Below are 23,943 nucleotides of genomic sequence, written 5' to 3'. Positions count from 1 at the left end.
TTTCCATTCCGTTTACTAGCCAGACCGCAGTGCTCCAACAAAGAGTTGGAGAAATTTAAACATGATGATAGCAACATAAACAACTGGAAACTGAGTTGAGGTAACAAACTCCAATTCCACATCTAACAGGCAAAACTTTGGTTTGAATTGCTTGTTTATGCGTACAGATTTCAGGAAGGCCACAGCCAGTCCAAATGGATAGTAGTTGGAACTGATGAAACATGAGAAGAACACAACTGGCAAATGGAGAGTGTTCTTATGAGTTCACAATCCACACTGACACTGCTCTGGTACAAAACTCTTTACTGTCATTCATGTAATCCTGAACATTAACACAGACGATCCTCAGATTGTTCTGCTTTGCAGACAGAAATCCCAAGAAACTACAAATGAGGCGAGTGCCCCAAAGATTCAACAGACCTAAACAAAGATGATGACAAAAAGAGTACTGAAGAACTGACTAACTTTACCCAGGGCTCAATGTACTCCCTACCAGTAAGAAAAGAAACCTGCTAACCTACATGCACATAGTAGTAGCAGGAAAGTAACACAAAACCACCTCGCTGCAAGAAAAGCTCATCCTACCCAAATACCTGAACAAAGCAAAGACCTCAGAAATTTGTATTACCTTAAAGCCAGCTTGTTTAAGAAATTGGCCGAGTTTACTTGTAATTTCCTGAAATCTTTCCTGTTGCCAATTGACCTAAAATAGAAAACAGATTATAATAAAATTGTAGTTTAACCACAACTCAAACATATAGCTGCATGTCATCAACTCTGTAGTACCAATAGGTGTGCTTCCCACAAAGCACCCAATTTATAAATATGAGATTTCCAGGTGGATTCATAGTTGAATTCATAAGAGCATAGACATTAACAATTACTGAAAGCAAATACACCACTTAACTTGCAAGCCCCTTTAGTTTCATTTGTCCTTGAACAGTACTTTTTTTTTTTTTAAATTTTAAACAAAATTCAGATTCAGGAAGAATATATACAGCACAGTAACATTCTAAAACACAAGCAGTAATGTTTAACACACCTTACAAGCTTAAATAAAGCTCTTGGGGTCTTGACCTGAATGTCCACCAAGGTGCCCTTGCAGATGCCACTGGGTTAACTGGTTATGTGAGATTCCCAAGTACAAGAGGGACCCCTACTCATTTTAGCACCAAAACTATCCTTCTGTGTGCTTTGAAAATACACCCATATAAATAAAAGTACGGTAAAGTCCAAACACAAGAGACAGAGCTGAGAATCAAAGAAACAATGCTTTATTATTAGTTTCAAAATATTGATCCTTAAACTTAGGGTCCACAATCCTAGATGGAAGGCTTTCAACTAAATGAAAAATTAAGCATGTACCTGGTCCATTTTATTGACTGCAACAGCTAGCTGTGTCACTCCAAGAGAGCGCACTAATAATCCATGTTCTCGAGTTTGTCCACCTGTCTCAAAACCTGCTTCAAACTCTCCTCTGCTAGCGTCCACAACCAAAATAGCCACATCAGCCTAGATTAAGGAAAAAACCAACCAAACAAAAAACCAAAAGTGATTAAGAGGTGGAAATAATATGGGTAAATATGTCAATCAGCAACTTTTCATACAAAGTGTACTTTACACAGAAGGAATCCTGGTGTGCTTCAAATGTAATTGAAACTGCTCAGTCCTATCTGCGTAATACCCATGGCGGTGAGGCATTATGGCATTATGTCGTCTCATGTCATAAACTACTATTTACTGTTAAGCACAAGCCAGCTCTTGGTTTTGGGAACCTGTCCTCTTCAAACTACCCACTACAGATGTGCTGCACAGACCTCAATTAAACAAAAACGGCCCGTGCTCCAGAAGCTTAAGAACAGGTATGAACACAATGTCCAGTTTTCCCTGCTTCAGTCTGGACACCGTCGTAGTGAGAAGCTGCAAAAACTATAAATCACCTCAGTATACAACATGGAGAACCAGTTGACTGCATGTTGGATGTGGATGCTTCGCAGTCACTCACACTGGAGCATGCCAAAATCATAAGGTGGAAGAGATGAAGTAGTGTATTTTACCATCTAGACAAACTCTCTGCCACAGCATTAAGAGCAAATAGGTATCACACAGTCTACAGCACTGCACAAAAGTCAGCATGTAAGCACAGGGGAAAATCACAGATTTTGCTGTTAGCCTGAAATGCTGCTAAGATTTCTTCTACTTTTCCTCCTTTGGTAAGTAACAGCCGGTTAGACCATCATCACGTACCAAGCACTGGCAACAGACATGAACAATAAAGGTACTGCTGTCAAGAGGCAGGTGTAGGATTCATAATATGGACAAAATGGAAAGAAAGAAGAAAAAGTGGTACTTTCTCCCTTCCCTTACATGCTGATGCTTCAGGATGCCAGAAGAAGGAACAGAGACAGGACACTGTCCTGGCTCTGAATTCCCCTCACCCTGCCCTAGGTGTGAAATCCCCACAGCTCATACAGAGACAGTGCAAGTGTGAGAACGGGAAAAGGATGAGGGATAAATTTTCCCATAGCTCTCAGCCTCAGAAGTGCATTGCGGTAAACTTCTCCCTCAAAAAAAGGACATCCTGTATTTTCTAAATCATAAAAACCATGCCTCGGAACTTACGTGAATTAATCATATGTATCAAAGGCCAGATCCTGGCCCTGATAAGGCCGATTTGCATTTTGCATAACAGCAGTTGGGGATTCACCTCCCAACAGAATTCTCCACAATAAAAAGGCATCAGAGCCATTTCCACGTTTGCTTTCTTCCACCCATTGCTTCAGTGCTGAGCCTAGACTAATAGGCAACAGAAACTTTCAAAGTTTCAGTGATTCCTTAACATGCTTCAGAATAGACCAGCCCCTCACCATCCTGAGAGCGGAGGGAACACAGACATACCAAGTCTTATTCAGCCAGCCCCATCTTCTGCTGAACTGATACAACTGCTGATGGACCTGCCAGTCTTCTTTTAACACTTCTGCCTGTATTACTTTTTCCCCCACAAAAGACAAGCCAATTTAAATTAAAGTTGTAAAGAAAATGGTGTGGATGAATCAACATTTTTCCACTGTTCTGAAACTAAAGATCCATTTCTAATTTTAAAACTCCTGAACTTCCTACAACATATGCTCCACAACATAGATGACTGTACAAGCTCTACACCATAATTTCCAAATTTCTGACTATTCTGCAGCCTAACCGCTGGGTCACAAAGTCTGACTTCTTACCCAGGCTCTGCTTCAGAGCCAGAGCAAAATTTGGGGCAAATCAGTTTTCCTACAGTATAGTCCTCTATCTGTGAAATCATACTAACAGTACTCATCCTTACTGACATCTTAAGATGAAACTCACATTTCAGACTGTGATGACATGAACAAAGCAAAAATCTCTACAGAATAGCTTATCTTCAGAAAACAAATAATCTTTGATTACACCCCTACTTTGGAGAAACAAGTCTACTATTTAAAAAAGGGTGCCTTTAAGTGGAAAAAAATTCACGTTTTATGTCATGTAACCACATTTTATTCTTCCCCTCTCCTTCTGATTTATTATTTCCATAAATTAAACAATTAACCTGTAAGAGAATTGTGAGTGCCTTACTGAATTCAATGGGTAGTACCCAATACTTTTGACTTTACCAACTGTTCCTAAAACAAGGGGCACGTAGTCTCTGCAAATGTCCTATTGGCAACACAGGTGCATTCTGCATAAACTTTGTTATCTATTGAATGTTTTCTCATCCCATATAAAATACATTGTTAAACAGAAGAATGTCTATTGTTTGAACTCTCCATATCTTTTTTCCTTAAGCTCAAAACCACTTAAAAACTTTAGCTACAAGACCACTTTCACAGAACTTCTTGCTGAGTAGACATATGCCACATTTGAATACCTTTCAAGGCTTAACGATGGTTTTATAAAATCGCAACTTTATATTCAAGTTACTTCCCTAATAAAACTCTCCTCCAAAAAGAACACTTTTAAGATTAGAAAACTAATGAAAACCTTAAAGCTGTATCTTAGCACCAATGACTCCATTTCATCTTAAATTTTAAAACAAGAAAATCAATTTAAGAAAAAGTTAGAAATAATAATGCTATTAAAAAAAAAAAAGAGTTTTAGACCATCTCTACCTGTGCAGCTCCTGTGATCATATTTGGAATGAAGTCTTTGTGGCCTGGAGCATCCATCAGTGTAATTACCTTAGTCTTTGTCTCGAATTTGGTCATGCCCACATCCATTGTCACTCCCCTTAAAAAAGCATACATACAATGCAACATCAAAACTGCTTTGAAAGCTTTATAGAAATATAGTGAGCTATTAAAAACACAATTGTGAAATTATACACTTCACAGCTTTCATTTGATTTAGCCTGCACAAAAAAAAAATTGAAGAAAGTGTGCTTGCTGGAAAAGCAGACCTCTAGAGCTGCCCTTCAGTTAACTCTAGTCACGAAGAAACAAACACCCAGAATTCACAGTACTAACTCCATGCATCCATAGACTATGTCCCAACAAGCACAGTGAGAATATGAAAATTGTACTGCGTATTTAAATCATTACTAATTCTACTTTTAATACTTTTCAGAAAAAGGCATCATAGAGTACCAGAAACATAGCCAAGGGTAAAAAAAAAAAAGTAGTAATGGGACTTTAGGAATAGTTATGTATTTGCAGAGATCCACATCCAGAACTACTGATTATCAAGGAGGGATCGCAGTGCTCTCAATTCCACATCTCACTAACAACCGCATGTTCTGCATGGCATATAGGATAGGACTCATCTGATCAAATGCAAATACCTCTCATGCACATGTCTGTATGTAGGTTAGTCACCTGCATCTTCCTTTACAGACAATAAAGACAGGCACTTTCAAGGGACAGAACTTCTCACATTAGACAAAAAAATCCAAACAAAACACCTCCCCCTCCAAACCCCATTTACAGATGGCCTCAGAAACTTTTTTTAAAAAAATACAATACTCAAAGTAAAAAGAAAACAGAATCAATCAAAAATACAAATTCAGAAAACTTTTCCCTTAATAATTACAATTTATCTTCTGAAGAGAAATCTGGTACCTAAATGCACAACTGTTGGATACTTAAAAAAAAAAAAAAAAACCAACAAAAAACCCCAAAAAATCAGAGATCAAGGGATGTCAAACTTAAGGCTCATGATAATTATTCCACAAACTTTACTTTCTCTTAACATTTTACTCTTTTCAGGCAATAAACACTTGTCTCTATTTCTGGTTTCACATGTTAATTACATCCTGTCAAAGGTAGCTTGCATTGATAAAATAACATAATTAATATGGTGTTCAATTTTTCTGTTACAGATCTGTGGAAGGAATTGATCTTCCGTGTTTGTCTGTTTTACACCCAGCCACATCTACAGGGATTAAGGGGGAAAAACCCCAAACCAAAACACACCACCACCACTTCCCCCCCATTTGCTTTTCCTCTTTTACATCCTTAGACTATAATGTCACAACACCACTAACACTACAATATCAGCCTTAATTGATGTAAGGCTACTTTTTAAATTTGTTGTTTCGTTGCTTCAGGATTGTTCCCCCCTTCCCCATACCTGCACCCCCCAACACACACTCCCCCACTCACATAGGCAAAAGTCTAGCTATATACAGGGACACTGCAAAAGTGTATCCACCATCAAAAACAGCAGTTACACACTCAATAGGGACTGCCTTACTCCATGTTCTTTAGCATCAGTTTACATTGTGAAGGTTATCTTTCCAACAAGAAGAGCTTATACGCTATGAAACCATGGGTGACAAATAATTGTAAAAATACAAATGCACAATAAAATGCCTTTTTTATTATTTTGTGAACACAGAATACTTCAGCTTCCTATATAGTGTTCTTAAAAGCTCTTACAGATTTTTTTTAAAACGAGCTTCACTGCTTCCCCATTAAAATTAAATTTTATCATATTGAAAAAGTATGTAAATTTAATATTTCAAGTTAATAAATTAAAGGCAGGTTATAAAGAATACAAATATAATGTAATTTATAGATTTTATATTCAACGTAAGCCATGTGATGAACTGACATTTTAGTGCATAGTTTATAATTCTGATACCCTTTCATAGAACAAATTAACCTAGAACTTTCCCATACAACAGTAACCAAAATGAGAGAAATTGGGCAGCAATAAACCAGTAGCACAGCTTTAAATGAACTTGGCTACTGGAAGCATTCTGCACTGTAGTCCTACACTGCACTCCACAGCACAGAAATATGTGAAGGATACTCAAGTTCTCATTTACATTTCTTACAAACAAACAAGGATATTTTTTTCTTTTGATAACATACTCATATAGACAAAGAAAAATATTTGCTAATAAGTATTGAGTAAATATATTTAAACTTTTATAATATTTCTACCAAGCATTATTAGTAGATTGGTATTTCCTAACAAATGCTGTTCTTTCAGGAAAAAAAGGTAACCCCGTTAAAAGATATTTCTACCTTTCTCTCTCTTCACCAGTTTCATCCAAAACCCATGCATAGGCAAACGAAGCTTTGCCAGCCTTCTTAGATTCCTGTTCGTATTTGTGCATAGTTCTTTTGTTCACGTTTCCCAAAAGGTAGAGCAGATGACCCATTAGAGTACTTTTACCTGCATCAACATGTCCTATGGAGGGAAATAAATATGATATCAATTTTATTAATCTATACATTTTAAATATAGTACAAGAAGAAATATCCTTAAACATATGAAAATCACATGCACTAATAATGCTTATGCAATCCATAGAATTTCAGAATCCTGTAAAACAGAGATAGTTTATTGAAAGTCAGTTAGCATAACAGCCATATAGCACCTCCAGATTCATATTAAAAAGAACACAGTGCAAAATTAAATCAAAGTAAAGTGTATTTTACTATACTGTCAAAAGGAAGCTAAGCCGACCTCACTGTCCTAGTCAAGGACATCTGAATGTACTCCCTCCAAAGAATAACAATCAAGCAGTTGCAACTGAAAACACTATGAGATTTCCCTTCCCTGGAGAGAGGACAGTTTTGCTTCTTTACCACTCCCAGGTTCAATAAACACAGCTTTTAATCTCTCCGTCAAAAGTGTAACTTAACAGTATTACCTATTACCACCAAATTAAGCAGTTGCTTTCCTCCTTGCCTCTTCTCCAGCTCCGCTTTCACATCTATTTGTGGTTTTGTCTTGCTTGACTTTTTTACTGGAGCAGGCACTGTATTTTGCTCTTCTGAAACCTGCACTACCTGGGGTGAAAGAGTAGATTTTGAGACGGCCTCAAGTACCCGAGAAGCTACACTGGCATCTTCAGTTAACAGTCCTTTCTGAGGTGTGTTAGCATGGCCATTTTCTTCAGCAATCACACTAGGGGAAAAAAGAAAACACAAGGAATGCAAATGACAAAGAAGCCATAGAAATATAGGAGAGAAGTTGAGTTTTCCCTTCACTATCATGTAAGCCCCAGACAAAGAGCATGTGATAAGCCCATTAAGGTGGAAGCGATAAGCAGCTGGATACAAACTGCACAGATACCAGCTCTGAACATCTTGTCTGAAAAGCACTGTGTACAAAAGCAAGATAAGAAATAATCTTGTAAAATACATGAAACAGATAAACAAAAGCTTCCCATAGGCACTTCTTTCAACAGGGAGGGAAAGGACAGTTGTGCAGAACAGCTAGAGAGCTGGTCATCTCTGAAGTAAGAGCCCAAGTCAACTCTGAAGCAATGATCCTAAAACAGCTTCTGCATACACTGCAAGTATCGCAGCTGAATGCAGCAACATTCTATTGTGAGAACAGCAACAGATCATAAAGAGTAGATACTAAGTATATCTGAGCTGCAATTTGAGGTGCATTGCTTTTATAGAGCCATAACAGACGAGTTACATTTATCAATACTGAGAAAATTTGTTTTATGCATAAGGCACCTAGTACTAAGGAGCTTTGGATTCCGCAACCGCCCTTCTCTAACGCCCTGTTCTCCCACAGATCACCCTACTAATCTTAATAGTAAATAATATTAAATATATTATTCTTTTACAATCTCTTACTTTTTTTCTCTCTGATTTGTAAATGAGGGTATTTTCCTAATTTACACAAGTGTTCTAAGAATACACAATACAATTCTTCACCTGTTACGGCAAAGATGCCCACTAAAAACAAACGAAAAGTAAAATCTTCAAGAGAGCAAAAGCTTTCCTACTGCCTAGCATAGCTCCATGGTGAGGCATTAATGTAAGCAGCGAGAGAGGAACAGTTATTACAGGTATGACGTTATATCACAGCAAACTTCAATATACAAGACATTGACCATTACAGTATATTGAAAATGCCTACAAAATACTGTAAAACTTTATACAAGAAGAGGCTTCCTCCCCTGGAAACACTTCTCAATGCAGTACCACCGTGCTGCAGGATGCTTTCTATGGAAGGGGTTCAAGCAGGCTCTAAGACTCAAGTGCCTCCACATCCACTGCGAATTTTTCACTCTCCACTTTCTCTTTACATACCACAACTAACTTCACAGTTTTCCTCTTTTCAATTTCTATAAATGAAACAACTTATTTTCACAGAATCACAGAATGGTAGGGGTTGGAAGGAAGCTCTGGAGATCACCTCATCCAACCCCCCTGCCTGGGCAGGCACACCTAGAGCAGGGGGCACAAGACTGCATCCAGGCAGGTTTTGAATATTTCCAGAGAAGGAGACTCCACAACCTCTCTGGGCAGCCTGTGCCACTGCTCTGGCACCCTCAAAATAAAGACATTTTCCTCATATTCAGGCAGAACTTCCCATGTTCCAATTTGTGCCCATTGGCCCTTGTCCTGTTGTTGGGCACCACTGATATGAATCATAGAATAAAATAATAGAATGGTTTAGGTTGGAAGGGACATTTAGAGGTCACCTAGTCCAAACCCCCTGCAGTGAGCAGGAACATTTCCAACTAGATCAGGTTGCTCAGAGCCCCATCATCCTACCTGACTTGAATATTTGTAGGGGTGGGGCAGCTGCAACCTCTCTGGGCAACCTGTGCCAGTGTTTCACCACCTTCAGTGTAAAAAAATTCTTCCTTATGTCTGGTCTAAATCTATGATCCTTTAGTTTAAAACTATTACCCTTTGTCCTATTGCAGCAAACCCTGCTAAAAAGTTTGTCCCCACCTTTCTTATAAGCCCCATTTAAGTGCTGAGAGGCCACAACAAGATCTCCCTGAAGCCTTCTCTTCTCCAGGCTGAATAACCCCAACTCTCTCAGCCTGTCCTCATAGGAGAGGTGCTCCAGCCCTCAGATCATTTTTGTGGCCCTCCTCTGGACCCGCTCCAACAGGTCCTTGTCCTTTCTGCGTAGGGGACCCCAGTGCTGGATACTGTATTCCAGGTGGGCTCTCACCAGTGCGGAGTAGAGGGGTAGAATCACCTCCCTTGACCTGCTGGCCCACACTTCTTTTGGTGCATTCCAGGATACGGTTGGCCTTCTGGGCTGCAGGCGCACATCATTGGCTCATGTCCAGCTTTTCATCCACCAGTATGCCCAAGTTCTTCTCTGCAGGGCTGATCTCAACCCCTTCAGCCCCCAGCCTGTATTGATATTGGAGGTTGCCCTGACCCAGGTGCAGGACCTTACACTTCACCTTGTTGAACTTCATGAGCTTCTCACAGGCTCACCTCTCAAGCTCGTCTAGGTCTCTTTGGATGACACCCTGTACTTCTGGTGTGTCAACTACAGCACTCAGCTTGGTGTCATCTGCAAACTTGCTAAGGGTGCACTCAATCCCACTGTCCCATTGATGAAGACATTAAACAGTACTGGTCCCAGGTCGGGCCCTTGAGGAACACCACTCGTCACCTGTCTCTATCTGGACATCGAGCCATTGACCACTACCCTCTGGATGTGACCATCCAGCCATTTCCTTACCCACTGAACAGTCCGCCCATCAAATATGTATATCTCATGTTTAGACAGAAGGATTTTGTGAGGATCATGTCAAAGGCCTTACAGAAGTTCAGATAGATGACATGTGTAGCTCTTCCCTTGTCCACTGATGTAGTCACTCCTTCATAGAAGGCCACTAGGTTGGTCAGGCAGGACTTGCCCTTGTTGAAGCCATGCTGTCTGCCTTGAATCACCTCCATGTCTTTCATGTGCCTTAGCATAGCTTCTGGAAAGATCCATTCCATGATCTTCCCGGGAACAGAGGTGAGGCTGACAGGTCAGTAGTTCTCCAGGTCCTCCTTTCTACTCTTTTTAAAGATGGGCACAACATTTCCCTTCTTCCAGTCCCTGAGGACTTCACCTGACTGCCACGACTTTTCAAATAACATGGAGAGTGGCTCAGCAACTACCGTCAGCCAATTCCCTCAGGACTCTGGGATGCATCTCATCACATCCCATAGACTTGTGTATATCCAGGTTCCTCAGGCTGTCACAAACCTGACCTCTTACAGTGGGAGGGGCTTTTTTCCCCTGGTCTCCATCCTGCAGTCCATCGGCTTGGGAGGGGTGAGGAGAGAGGTTACCAGAGAAGACTGAGGTGTAAAAGTTGTTGAGTACCTCAGCCTTCTCCTTGCCTGTTGATACCAGGCCTCCATTCTTGTTCATCAGGTGGGTACGCTTTCTTTGACTTTTCTGGCTGATGTACCTATAGAAGCCTTTCTTGTTACCCTCTGCATCCCTTGCCAAATTCAGCTCCAGCCATGCCTTGGCCCTCCTGACCCCGATGCCTACACAACCAGGCAGCATCCCTATACTCTTCCCAGGATACCTGTCCCTGCTTCCATTGCCTGTGCAGTTCCCTCTTGCTCTTAGTTTGACCAGCATGTCTCGACTCAGCCATGATGGACTCTTGCCTTCCTTGTCTGATTTCTTATACCTGGGAACTGAGAGCTCTTGTGCTGTATGGAATGCATCCTTAAAGATCTGCCAGCTCTGTTCTGCTCCCTTGTCCCTGAGGACCATCTCCCAGGGGTCCTGCTGACTAACTTCTTGAAGAGCTGCAAGTCTGCTTTCCTAAAATTTAGGGTCCCCACTATACTCCTTGTTTTTCCCATATCCCTCAGGATTGTGAACTCCACTAATGCATGATCACTGCACCCCAGGCTGTATCCAATCTTGATGTCACTGATTATCTCACTTGCATTGTGATCATCAGGTCTAGTATTGCGTCCCCTTGGGTAGGGCTGTCTATTACCTGAGCCCAGCCACAGGTAGGGCTGTCTATTACCTAAAAGAGTCTGGCCCCATCCTCTTGACACCCACCATTTAGGTATTTAGAAGCATTGGTAAGATCCCCCCTCAGTCTTTGCTTCTCCAGGCTAAACAAACCCAGGTCTCTCAGCCTTTCCTCATGAGAGAGATGCTCCACTCCTCTGATCTTCTTCATAGCTCTCCGCTGGACTCTCTCCAGTAGTTTCCTGTCTTTCTTGAACTGGGGAGCCCAGAACTGGATGCAGTACTCCAGATGTGGCCTCACTAGAGCAGAGCAGACGGGCAGGATAACCTCCCTCGACCTGCTGGCCACACTCCTTTTAATGCAGCCCAGGATACTGTTGGCCTTCATGGCCACAAGGGCATGTTGCTGGCTCATGGTCACCTTGCTGTCCACCAGCACTCCCAGGTCCTTCTCAGCAGAGCCACTTTCCAGCAGACCAACCCCCAGCCTGTACTGGTGCCTGGGATTGTTCCTCCCCAGGTTCAGGACCTTACGTTTGCTTCTGCTGAATTTCATGAGGTTCCCCTCAACCCAGCTCTCCAGCCTGTCCAGGTCTCAATGAATGGCAGCACAGCCTTCCAGTGTACCTGGTACTTCAGCATTTATTCTGCTTTTATTTGACTTTACTTCTTATTTTCTGTCTGCATAGGTGTATTTGCATTGTATTAGTCCCTTTCTATTACATATATCTCAGGAAACAATACAGACTGACATGCTTGGACTACTGAACAAAGCAGTTCAACAGTTATTATCTAAAAATTTAACCTAGGAAATGTTGAGACTGGATGCAAAATTAGCCTCTTATTATAGCACTAAACAACATCGGACATTTTATAGGTCTTCCTTTTCCCCTCCCTTTCAGAACCCACCTATGTAATTAGTACTGTAGCAGATTGATTGATTTTGACACCTTTTTCATAAGGCCCAAAGCCACGTTTTTCTCTTCACTGTGAGACCTCAAAACAGAAATGTGCATACTTGATTTTTTTTTTTGCTAAAGTTCTACAACCCAAGGCCAGGGTCTTGCATCAAGACTGCATACATGAACACGTTTCTCAAATTAGCTAAGCAAAGAACTTAGTTTATGCCAGTCACGCTGGCTGCAAGGGTACAGATCATACCTACACTTCCACATAACACACAGACAATTCTGTAGAAAGTCTATTAACGAGAACTTATCAAAATATTCTAAACCACTTGAAGGAGAAGGACAAGTTTCTATCAAACTAATGCCTTGGGTGATAAAATCATGACATTTTAGATTTGACATTATGAAACCAGCTGTATTGTATCACCATGTATAGCCTTAGACAAGCTCCAGTAAGTATATAACATCATATCTTGACAGGCTGAATACCCTTTATATGAAGATACACTTGATTCCCTAAATTCTACAAATTACTGGGTCATCATTGTTTTAGATGTAGCTATGGAGAAAGGTGATTACACAGGAACTATTCCACAGAAAAATAGTCACTACAGTTATTTATCATTTCTTTTACTGGAAAAGATCAGTGCATTTCTATAAGGCTGAACAGAAGGTTCTATTTTTATTTTTTTTTAATTTCTTAAACAGTACATTAAGTCCAAGCTGAAAATCTACTTTGGAATGGCAGAACAATTATTTTCCTCCAATGTCTCTTCAGTGACATTTTACTTCATAAAAATCAACTGAAAACAATCAAGCTGATAGAAGGCTATTATGCAGAGAATTGCGGTGACAAAGCTTTCTACATATTTTAATAACTTATTTAAAATCACCTGAATTATAAAGTACACCAGATCACTTTTACCTGAATCATGTGTTAAGAGAGCCTCACATAGTTACAATTAATTTGCATTAGACATTTGTCATCAAGATTAAGACTGCCATCTTTTTTTTTTCCTTTTTTTCAGATAAACTTCAGTTCAGTGTCAGCATAACATCTAGCACTTTCACACCGAAGTACTATGACTAGTGCCAATATGCAAAAATCACACTTGATGTAATGCAAGTATTGTATTTTACATTGGTATCAAGTTTTCTTCCTTGAATTTCTAATATTTTAAGTTCTGGAGAGAAGTATTTATACAAGAAGCCATACCAAAGAAGCCTTTGCAGTTGGCAATAGTTTTCTCTCCTTTTCAATGTCTGCATTTCTTCCCAAACAAAATTTTCAAAAAATGAAAAAAATTTAAAAGGATTATATTTAGATGAAGCTGCAATTAATGTGACCCAAAAACATAACTCATGTTTTTCTACAGCTTTCCAAAATATTCAAAGACTTGTTATATCACGCCTATTAAAAAAAAAATGTATTTTGAAAGACAGGTTATCTGTAAGCTTCTAAATTCTATTTTGTTTAGATAAGTAATGATTTTCTTCTAATCCCAGATGCTCAGATCTATTTGCAGGCCAAAGCCTATGTCAGTAAGGATTCTAAAAACCAGAATGAATGCTGAGTGGTAGAATTCAAACTAATTACAGCACCTGAAAGAATCATTGTTATTGCCAAATAAAATAACCACTCTCAATTCTAAGTAGCTTTTTATGTGACTACACTGCTTAAAGCTGCCAAATAGCTTTCACCTTGGTGCACAGAAAAAGTGCTAGATGCAAGTGAAACAAGTGAAACGTGACTCCAGCCATCGTAACATTTGGCCTTGCTACTTTTTCAAGGGTGCTATATTTGAACAGTTAGTTCACTGCTCCATTTAGAGTTTTACAGGTTTCAGATACTACCATGTTTTAGAGACCTGAAAACAACCTGTGCCATGATAAACCAAGACTTGCCATTTCAGAGGAGAAACATCAGAATGGATGGCGTGTATGATCTACTTACAGAGCACTTCTGATGAGATAATCCAGCTTTTTGCTGACGAATGTCAGGGAAAGGGAGAATGAGTTTATTGCTAGGTACCTAAATGGGAAGATGGGCAGATGAAACGTACAATTCCAGTCTGATGGAAGTACATGAAGAGAGATGCAGCAATAAGACCCTGGCAGATGAGTAGTTTATCGAAAGCATGATAACAGCTCAGAAAAATGCTAAGGAGCTTCACCTCTAACAGTCAATGAGAAAATGAATAATGTTCAAAATGCTTTTCAGTAAGCCCTTTCCACTGAGATTTTTCAAAATTATTGAATTGAAAACTTCTGTCAGAAGACAGAGCATATAAGATTGCATACTAATACTTAGTATGTCAGTAGTGCAGGCAGTTGATGGTATAAAGAAGTCAACTGCATTAGCAATCATCTTCAGCAGGAAAGTTCCAGCCTGGTCCGAGTTATGTCAAACCACAATATCAAGAAAAATTTATATTTGGAGGAAGAGCACTTCCTAACCGATTGCTTGTGTCTTTGTATGAGAACTTGATGGAACTATCAAAAGCAGTCTCAGTTTGCCAACATCTGTGCTTGTCTGCCATATCACTACTAGACACTAACGTGGAGCCATTGATTAAGCAACTCTCGACTTCTCTGAAAGGACAGAACCACTAGGTACCTTGTATGTGCACTGAGGTCACGTACTCAAGAAACCCTGACTGCCAGCAATTCAGGCACAAAAGCTGCCTGAAGTCAAAAGACCCTACCATAGCTTTATGTTAGGAAATCGGCAGACATACAAAAGCCTGACACAGACCATTTTAGTCAAAATTAAAACTGCCAGGCCAGAAACTTCCTATGTTGTCTTGCCAACAAGGACCATAAGAGTAAACTGAGTAAAATGTTATGGTTACAACACTGTTTTCTGGGGAAAATTAAGAAATACAACCTGTGTTGTTGTAAGACTTGTTAGAAGATATTCAATATCACATAGCTGTTGAAAGGTTCATGCTACCATGCATTCAAATAACTTGAAAGCTTGTCTGCTGAAGGTTAACTCTGCATAAGTTAGCTTTTAAACATTGTTTTCAATCTTCTAGTCTGGACGCTTAGCGAATTATTTTTATGCAACCGACTCTTTCGGAGTACTTACAGTCATTACAGGAATGTCTACATTTATTTCCCCTTTCAAAATTATTAAATTCACAATATTGGTCGGGCTGGTTAAAATAATCACTCGTTTTTGCTCACAACTTCTTCTGGCTTCCGTCATAATTTAATAGGAGGAAAAAGCCCTGTAAATAGTTTTGCTAGAGCATCAGAAAAACAGTTTGTCAGAAGTGAGTAAACTCCATTTTCTGTAGACAATCCCACTAAGAATACCCAGCAAAGGCAATCAATGCTCAACGCCATTCACAGCTTCTAATAATCCGTTCATTCTAAGTAAGACTTATTTATTATTATGAGATCATACCTCATTACAAGATCGAATCATAAAGACTGAATAGCTAGTCAAAGAATGGTTATTTTTGCTAATGCTAGGCCACTGGTTTTAAAAGCATGGTCCATGAATTACCTTTAAGATCCCATAAAAGGTGACAGCAAAAACTAGTTCATACATACTGTACAATCACCTTCTAATGGTGTCTGCACCAACACCATACAATAACGCCAATGTCTGGGGGTGAGAGCAGGGTGCACAGTTACAGGTGGCTTAGAACCCAAACTATAAATAATTTCTAACACTGCGCTTCTGGTCAGTGATATAAACTATGTACTTAGAAATCTGTATTATTATATACCCTTTACAGTACATTTATCAATGCAATAGCAACATAAAAATGTCTGAAAAGAGTCAAAAGAATAAGCTTTTCTTAGGTGTTGTTAAATACAGTTTCATTCTGTTTCTTGACAACTCATCCTATGCTGTCAGTAATCCAGAAGATAACTGCAGAAGAAAAAACCCAACTCTGATACTTATGGGGTTGATGCAGGGGTTCATGTTTTGCTTCATTTTTCAAGTTTAGAAACAAATGCATACAAAGTCATTAGAAGCTTGCAAGACAATGCTAGTGCTTCAGCTAACCACAATATATTTAGCACAGACTTTACGCAGAGACTGCGGAAAGGAGATAGTCAAGCTCCAACTGTTAGGAAAAGAATCAGGAGAGCAAATGCCACTGTCCTACAGTAGAGAAGGAAAAATATGATGCAAATACGGTCAAGGCCTCCTTCCCCATTCTTCCTGTCAAGGTCCTAGTGCCTTGGCAGTGCCTCCACAGTGGCCTGTAGGATAAAAGAAGGAGGCCATCACAGAGTCCTTGAAGCAGGGGTATTCAGACATGCAGATAACTACTATTTAAATTGTGCTTTCTTCCATATTCATTCACTGGCTATGCTCCAAATCTCGTGCTCCAAATCTCATGGTATTTTACGAATCACTCCACTTCTTACCTATTCCTCCCATTTAAAGCTAAATGCCAAATGTGCGTCCAACTTCTACAGCAAAAGAGGCTTGTTCTCGATTAGTATTTCAGCAGTACCACTAAATAAGTGAGGTCACTTAAAAGACATCTTCACAATATTGAGGATTTATCTAAAGGGATTACCAGCAGGTCCTGAAGGCTGAAATTTTTCTGTCACAAAAAAAATATAGTATGTCACTAAACTGGCAGCAAGCATGATACAAACTATTTCAGGGTCCCTGAAGAGAAGCAGAGTGGCTGAGAACCATGTTAGAGCCAACCATCTTTCCTCAGAGACTGAGTCATCACTAGCCTATCCAGGAATTACTCCAGTCTACAGATGAGGAAGCATTCTTCTTATCTCCTCCTTCCCTATGGAGCTGGCACACATACACAAGGTGTGGAAGTTGCTAGAGTAAGTATCAGAGATACAAAATTCTGTATTTGCTCTTTTTTGCAAACAAAGATTTTAAATAGTCATTATTACAGCTAAAAAATTCAATCACTACTATCCAGGACTAGCTGGCAGAAATTTTTCACCAACTTAAGATTCCTTTCTTTTTATAAACTTATATCCAAATTAATTTAATCCACAAAAGTCCCCATGAAAAACTCCAACTTATAAGAAGTGTAGTAGAAACACTGGAGATGAAGGCGCCATAATGTTGACAGGAATTTCATGATCAAGTCCTATTGTCACACCTAGAGTCACTGATCAGTAGAGGCAAGGAGAAGATAAAAAAAGAGATATGTTCCCTTTTATATATTGCAAATCTCAACCAGCACAGAAAGAGGATTTTGAAAGGCCCAGAAATTTTTCATATGGAGCTTATTGCATCTAAGTAGCTGAATGAACACGACATCTCTTAGCAATGGCATTTAGCAGTGTAAAGGGAATAATGCCATCAGCTTCACACCCTGTATTAAATGTCCTTAAGAGACTAAGGAGATGCAACTGCTTGCTTTCCGCTCAGTTATCAAACACGCACAAGATACTGTAAAATAAAGACCATGCTGCCCTCTTACTCCCAAAAATGCTTTCCAGATCAGAACTACAAACACTGCGGGATGAGGTGGGGATGTTGGCACCACTTACACTTGAAAATTTTTCTCCTGAGGATGAACTATGGAATTTCTTCCCACAAATTAGGTGGCTATTATAACATTGGGTTCAAAAACAGAATAAGCACATCCAAGAAAGAAAAAAAAAAAATCTATTAACCTTTCTTAATAGAAACAGCCTAACCCCCCTGCAAAGGAACAAAAAAAAAAAAGGTGGGGAGCCACAGAACGGTACACATAATGATCTTTCACAGATTGTATTCCCAACACGCATGCCCTGTCCTTATATATTTATTTAAGTATTCACTGCTGGCTACTGGCTGTGGACAGACTCTGATCTAGATGTCTGTTTTCATGCTCTCATGAGACATCTCCCCAACAGTTCCAAGTCAGGATAAAATTAGAACTACTGTTCAACCACTCTAATGTAGCTGAAACATAAGGAGGACCAACTACTTTCTCTACAACAGTTGTACCCCGGACACCTGTTAAAGTTAATAAAAGCTACAGAGGAAGGCAAACTTTAGCCATAAGTGATTGTTTCCCCCATAAGTTATTCTTAAATGTATTACTGCCTTTGAAGAACAATTACAGTTAAGATTTATTGATTTCATAATTCCACTTACAGAACTAAATTTAAAATAAACGAACCCCAAGAAAGTTCAGTATTCTATGAAGCGGATGTTTAAATAATCTGACTAGCTGATATCTCTCTGCACTATTCATAGTGAAAGGATTTGTTAATCTCAAAACGTGAGGTACCATCTTCTGAAAGTAATTCTGAGTCAAACAAGAAGCTGAGATGGTTAGTTCTGGAGAGTGACACTAAAACTGCTGTAAAAAATAGAAAAAAAGAAGAAGAAAACTTGCTACAGGTGCATCAGTCTGAAAGAAGTGCTGCTGATGTACCTTGATATACGAGGGCTTGGCTTACCATGGAACTTCAAATCCCATAGATTGTTTCTTTCCAGACACTGTCATTTTGGTAACTTTTGGCACAATTTCAGATTCCATTCTGGCTGACTGGCAATCCCTTGTTTTTCCTAGTAATAGACAAAAAGTAAGTTTGAACTTAAGGTTGTGACTAACAGGTGTTAAATACAAAGTTTAACAAGTTACGTTACTTCTCTTCAACCCAAAGATACCAGTCCGTGATGACAAATTCTCACACTTCAGTGTCTTACTTGCATATAGTATGTATTTATTCAAAATAATCTACAGTTATATTTATTGTGAAAATCTCGTCTGTGTCTCCAAGCATTTACATGACACCTACACCATTCAAGAGCTTTACTTGCAGCAGTTCTGCAGGATGCCAGAAGCATTTCATGCAATATGAGGACGACGAAACGCTTTGCAGCTGTTCACTAGCTCATTAGGTTAATTCTTATTTAGAGTTTTTCTTTTGCCTTAACATTGTTGAGCCTCAAGGCTATTGTAAGGCAAAAAAATATGTCTACCTCAGGTACTGATAGCAGCAGCACAAGCTATATGTGGGCTACCAGGCCTTCCCCGAAATCTGGAAACAGAGTTGTCTCGTACTGAATTACGCTGAAATAGCCAAGCAATAGCCAAAAGCTAGCTAACTTAAAGGTTATTTAGAAATAATTACCATAGTTGAGTAACTTTATTACTTTAAAGGTATCAATTTTTACCATAACTTAAATGAAAACAATTACAGTAAGGTTCAATCTTAATTCTGTGAAACTACAGTTTCACAACTAATAGCACTACAGTGCTATTAGTTTCTTGTGAAGCTGTAGAAAAAAAAAATATTTACTCTGGGGAGGGGGAATTTAAATAAAAGTAGTAAGCTAGCTCTTTTCTTTCCACAAGTTCCTCTTTAATATGTTAGGATCTTTTCTCCCTTCACGGAAAAAGACTTCCAGCTTTACAGTGTGAGCAACAGCAGCCGTACCTTGTGTTCTTAAGGATGTTATACACACAGCAAAGCAAAACAACCTGAATTCAGAATTAAGCTGCAAGTTTTTTATCACAGATATATCTGAGAACTAGAAAATGCCACTACTCTTCCAGTAATAGACCCATTCAGATAGTCAGAGTCAACTGAAGACTTATTTTGAATAACAAGTGAATCTTTTAAGTATTTTAGATTACTGCTGTAAGGTGAACTCTTGGAGTCACTTGGTCCTACTCATCTAGGTTAACTCTTCATTGTGTTATAAAGTATGATGGCTACACATTTAAAACACAGAATCATATTGCTTTGCAGGTTATGTATAAATATGAAGTTGTGGTGAAGGATGCTGAAAATTTCAGGTAAGGAAGCAGATTATCACGGACATGTCTATAATAGACAGCATACAAAAAAGCTGTTGTGCAACTTTTTCTAAACAATCACACTACAGATTGACAGTCTCATTTAACTGATGACTTGCTCTTCATCTCCCTCATTTGTCTTATCTGCTGATACTCATTTTATTTATATGCCACCTGGTGATCTCTGGAAGAAGTAATCTGTATGTGTATTATTAATAGTTGCATACCAAGTACACTGTATATGAGGAAAAACAGTAAGATAAATAAAGACAACAGCACAAGTAATGGTTTACAATAATAACAAATTATGTAACTGACAAACAAATAATAAAGGTTCAGAATATAAAATTATCAGATCACTGGACAAGAACTACTAATTTAGCACAAAGATTTTGTTTCATCTTCAAGCTCCTACATAGATCAGCTGCAGTTTTTCTTAATAAGTAGCTAATCACTTGAGTTACAGTAAAAATTACATTACTTTTGTTGCCAACTTGGCATGGTTTTTTTCCACTTCAATTCTAACAATTTTCAAGCAGCCATCACTTTCAACTGCCAGTTAAACATGAATACTTTACATGTCATTTGAAAGCTGAATTACAGTTAATTCTCAGAACATATCATGTTTAAAATCTGGCTGCTAGGAACTAATAATTACAAAAAAGCACAATGAAATTGAAATGAGGTTAGTTGAAAGAAACCAAGATAACAATTCATATCATACAACTAGGAAATAACTTGCAGTCTATTCACAATATTTGCTATATATGATGCAAAATCAGAAATCAAAGGTTTTACAAAATACAGCTTCTCTAATCAATTTAGAAATTAAGCTTCACTCTGTACCAATACTGTTGGGGTGTCTGACACTGATCTAAAGTTAAATGTACAAGGAGACAAAATACATTGAATGAATCAAGTATTTGACACAGAAAACAAATTTAAAAATAGAGATTAAGAAACACTAAAAGTTGAAAGATTATATAAAATAAAATTACAAAGAGCAAGAGAAAGTCATTGTCCATCAACAGCACTGACAGTTTAGGTATTTTTCTTCGTTTATTTTTATATAGCACTAATACTTCGGCATAGGTGGAGCAAGGAAGCAGACCAGGATCATATAAAGACAAACCAAACCACAGAAGATAATCCTGGAATGGTGGAATTCAAACAGATGCAAAGACAGTGCAAGAATTATTAGTAACACTACTGACAGAAGCATCAAGTATAATTTTCTGACTTCAATGTTTTTATAACCTAGCGCTATAAAAATCAAGCAGCGCATTTGAGATAAGGACCAAGTCTGTCTTTTGTGCACTGCAGCCAGCATTAAAGATTAATAATTATGGGCTTCATTACAAAGGACACAAGGCCAGGAAGGGAGTATATTTTACTATCTAATCTACAGGGCACCGGAGAAAATTGCATGATAAATTCTTATCTGCTTTAGCAGGCAAAGCAAAAGCTATTCAGCACTTAACAGATCATATGCAAATCCTTAAACTGCACCTTGGAACCAAAAGGAAGTCAATGCACAATGCTGATACAACTCTTAAAACAATTCTTAGTCAACAAGCAGAGTATCCCATGACAACTGAAGTGCACTACAAACCTGGAAAAAGTATAGGAGCAGTAATCCCAATCTGATTAGGACAAGAGCAGCTGTGAGGAAAATGAACCTCTGAAGGGAAAGGATATAAAGGATATATAAGTTTTTGCCAAGGAAGGCTTCATAAAGTTCTTTATGTCTACTGCCATTTAGACATTCTTAAACATATACCTAAGTATTTCAATGATAATAGGTTTCCTAAATCAAGAGGGTACACATAAACTCCTAAAGAAGCCCTAATGCCTCCTTGCTACATTTCACTTAATCTAGCATTGTAAAAAGCAAAAATAAGAGTGGATCACATGCAAGTAAATGCACTGATTGGCCAATGGTGTAAAACTGCAGAGCAAGAGATTTTACTGAAGAGGACACTGTAAAAACTCTGGCAATTCACTAACTTAACAGTAGGAAAAATAAAGAAATTTTCCTTTCATGAAAACAGAAAGTATATATTCGTAAATTATAAAAATGTAAAGGCTTGTCAGCATGATAGTTCTCACAATTCAGAATGTTTAAAACCCAAAACTTCTAGTCTATTTTAAGCAAAGCATGTTTCAGACAGGTATTTGGTATTTCGACTGCAGTGACACGAGAAGACCTAGACTAAAGCGTACTGCAGCTATGAGTCAAACATTATTACAAAACAAAACATGCACTGATGCACCTTGTCTCAGTATTAAATTGGGATGCGCCTAATGCCAAAGGGAACAGACAGACTAGACCTGCACTGACGTTACTCACAACTACAGCAGTGTATGATAAATTGATAGTCAAAACTTTCTTCCCTTTATTATTCTTCTCTTTGCTTTTACTTTTCCTGTGACTGCCAGTTGGATGTCTGACATAAAAGCCTTTGATTTAGTCAAGAAGTATTACTAATGACACCTGCTGTAACTTCAAAATTATTAAAAAGTACAACCCCGAAATCTGATGGCACAATAAAGTATTTGCAGACTGAAAACAGGAGACAGACATATATATGCAGGAAGCAAGCAAAACATAGGGGCAGTCTTTAAAAATGAAAAATCTCTCTGGGTGTTCAAGCTGGAATAGCAAAACTATATGGATATCGTCAACCATCTTCCTTTACTGTAAGCAACTCCCTAGATTTTTCATTTCCTTTGTAAAAATGATTGTAAGGAGTACCTGTAAAAGATTTAAGCAAACAAATCAAGAGATTATTTTGGCTTCTTTATCATACATAACAGGCCTGAAAAGTTCTTGTTTCAGTTTTTTTTCTTTTACTTACATTGAAAGTAAAAGGAAGATAAAAATTGGTGTTTTCACTAATTCTGTTGGAGGTAGGGAAGTTATGTTTCAGTATTTGGATGAGTTGATTGTCAGTCTACTCTGTTCCCAGGTAGTTTAGAGGCGCATAAAAACAGCAGGAGTCTGTTAAGCAACCACCATCTCAAGGGAAGCAGGGATATTGGCATATTTGGAGTAATGCATACTACCACTGGCTATTTAAATCCACACTGGCTTCATTCAGATGGCCTTACCTTTTCAACAACAGAAACAAAATGCCACCATTTTTGATTCCTACACACAGAGGCTTCTCCTCACGATTTGTCTTCCACTCACTGAATCGTATAATGGCACTGAAACTTTAAGTTCAGCTATGCCATTGCACAGAGAAGCCTACATCTATTAAGATGAACCAGAATTTTTAACACGCCTGCATTCAGCTTGAAAAACAAGAATGGAAGTATGTTGTTATGTTAGGCATGTCTTGAGTCTGTGCTTTTTCAGATAGCAGTCCCATTTAAATAAATACATGTCTACACACAAAACAACTACTAGCGATGTATCGGCGCTGGCAAAGGAATGCACCTTCAAGGGAATTACATGCTAATTAATCGTGGAGAGATTGCAGTTTCTTTTTCTTTAAAGCTTTAAGTCATTTACATGCTTTTGACATTTTTACTTGGCTTATATTATATTGATTCTTTTATTTTCAAAAGTGGTATGAGCACTTAAAGAAGGATGCTTCATACCATTTCAATTTTGAATAGGGCTGGGGAGCTTGGATACTGTTGATGCTTCAAATATAATTCATTTACTTAAGCAGCTCCTCCTAGCACTGTCTAAACCAGCACTGCCATGGAAAAATAGACAAGTAACACCATGCCTTCTGATCTAGAAGATATGGTTTGCATCCCCTACCCTGCTACAGACTTTCTATATAACCACAAGCAAGACACTTACACCGTTTTCTACTGATTATACAGGAACAGCCACCAACTGCACAAAAGAAAAAAGACAGTGCACTGGTTTTCTGCTGACTTTGTGCACCATGTCATGAGCTTGTTCCAAGCATGTTTCATGACTCACTGATTAAAAAAAAAATTCTGCATATGCTACTGGCAGTGCAACTAATGAATGTATTGGTAGCAACAGAAGCACAGACAAGACACAGCTCTATCTGAAAAACAGATTTAATAACTGAGGCCTCTATCAATATAACAGTTCCCCTCCTATATGCTGTGCTATGATT

The 23,943-nt window shown here is 38.6% G+C and overlaps 1 protein-coding gene across 4 annotated transcripts in view; it reads right to left on the bottom strand.

Annotated features, from left to right (window-relative positions):
* HBS1L (HBS1 like translational GTPase) overlaps positions 1-23,943 on the bottom strand; it is a 66,129-nt gene that overhangs the window by 11,131 nt on the left and 31,055 nt on the right. For 3 of the 4 annotated variants that reach the window (XM_064447232.1, XM_064447234.1, XM_064447235.1), the window contains 6 exons: positions 18,492-18,600; positions 7,124-7,380; positions 6,492-6,657; positions 4,134-4,251; positions 1,366-1,512; positions 629-703 (listed from right to left, as the gene is read on the bottom strand). In XM_064447232.1, the coding sequence (XP_064303302.1) occupies positions 629-703; positions 1,366-1,512; positions 4,134-4,251; positions 6,492-6,657; positions 7,124-7,380; positions 18,492-18,600 (872 nt within the window). Of the gene's footprint in view, positions 1-628; positions 704-1,365; positions 1,513-4,133; positions 4,252-6,491; positions 6,658-7,123; positions 7,381-13,308; positions 13,377-18,491; positions 18,601-23,943 lie in introns of those variants that run through there. The other variant, XM_064447236.1, reaches the window with a different exon arrangement.

The sequence above is a fragment of the Phalacrocorax carbo genome, chromosome 3 (assembly GCF_963921805.1).
Source record: "Phalacrocorax carbo chromosome 3, bPhaCar2.1, whole genome shotgun sequence".
Taxonomy (NCBI): Eukaryota; Metazoa; Chordata; class Aves; order Suliformes; family Phalacrocoracidae; genus Phalacrocorax; species Phalacrocorax carbo.
This window is presented reverse-complemented; position numbering and strand designations above follow the sequence as displayed.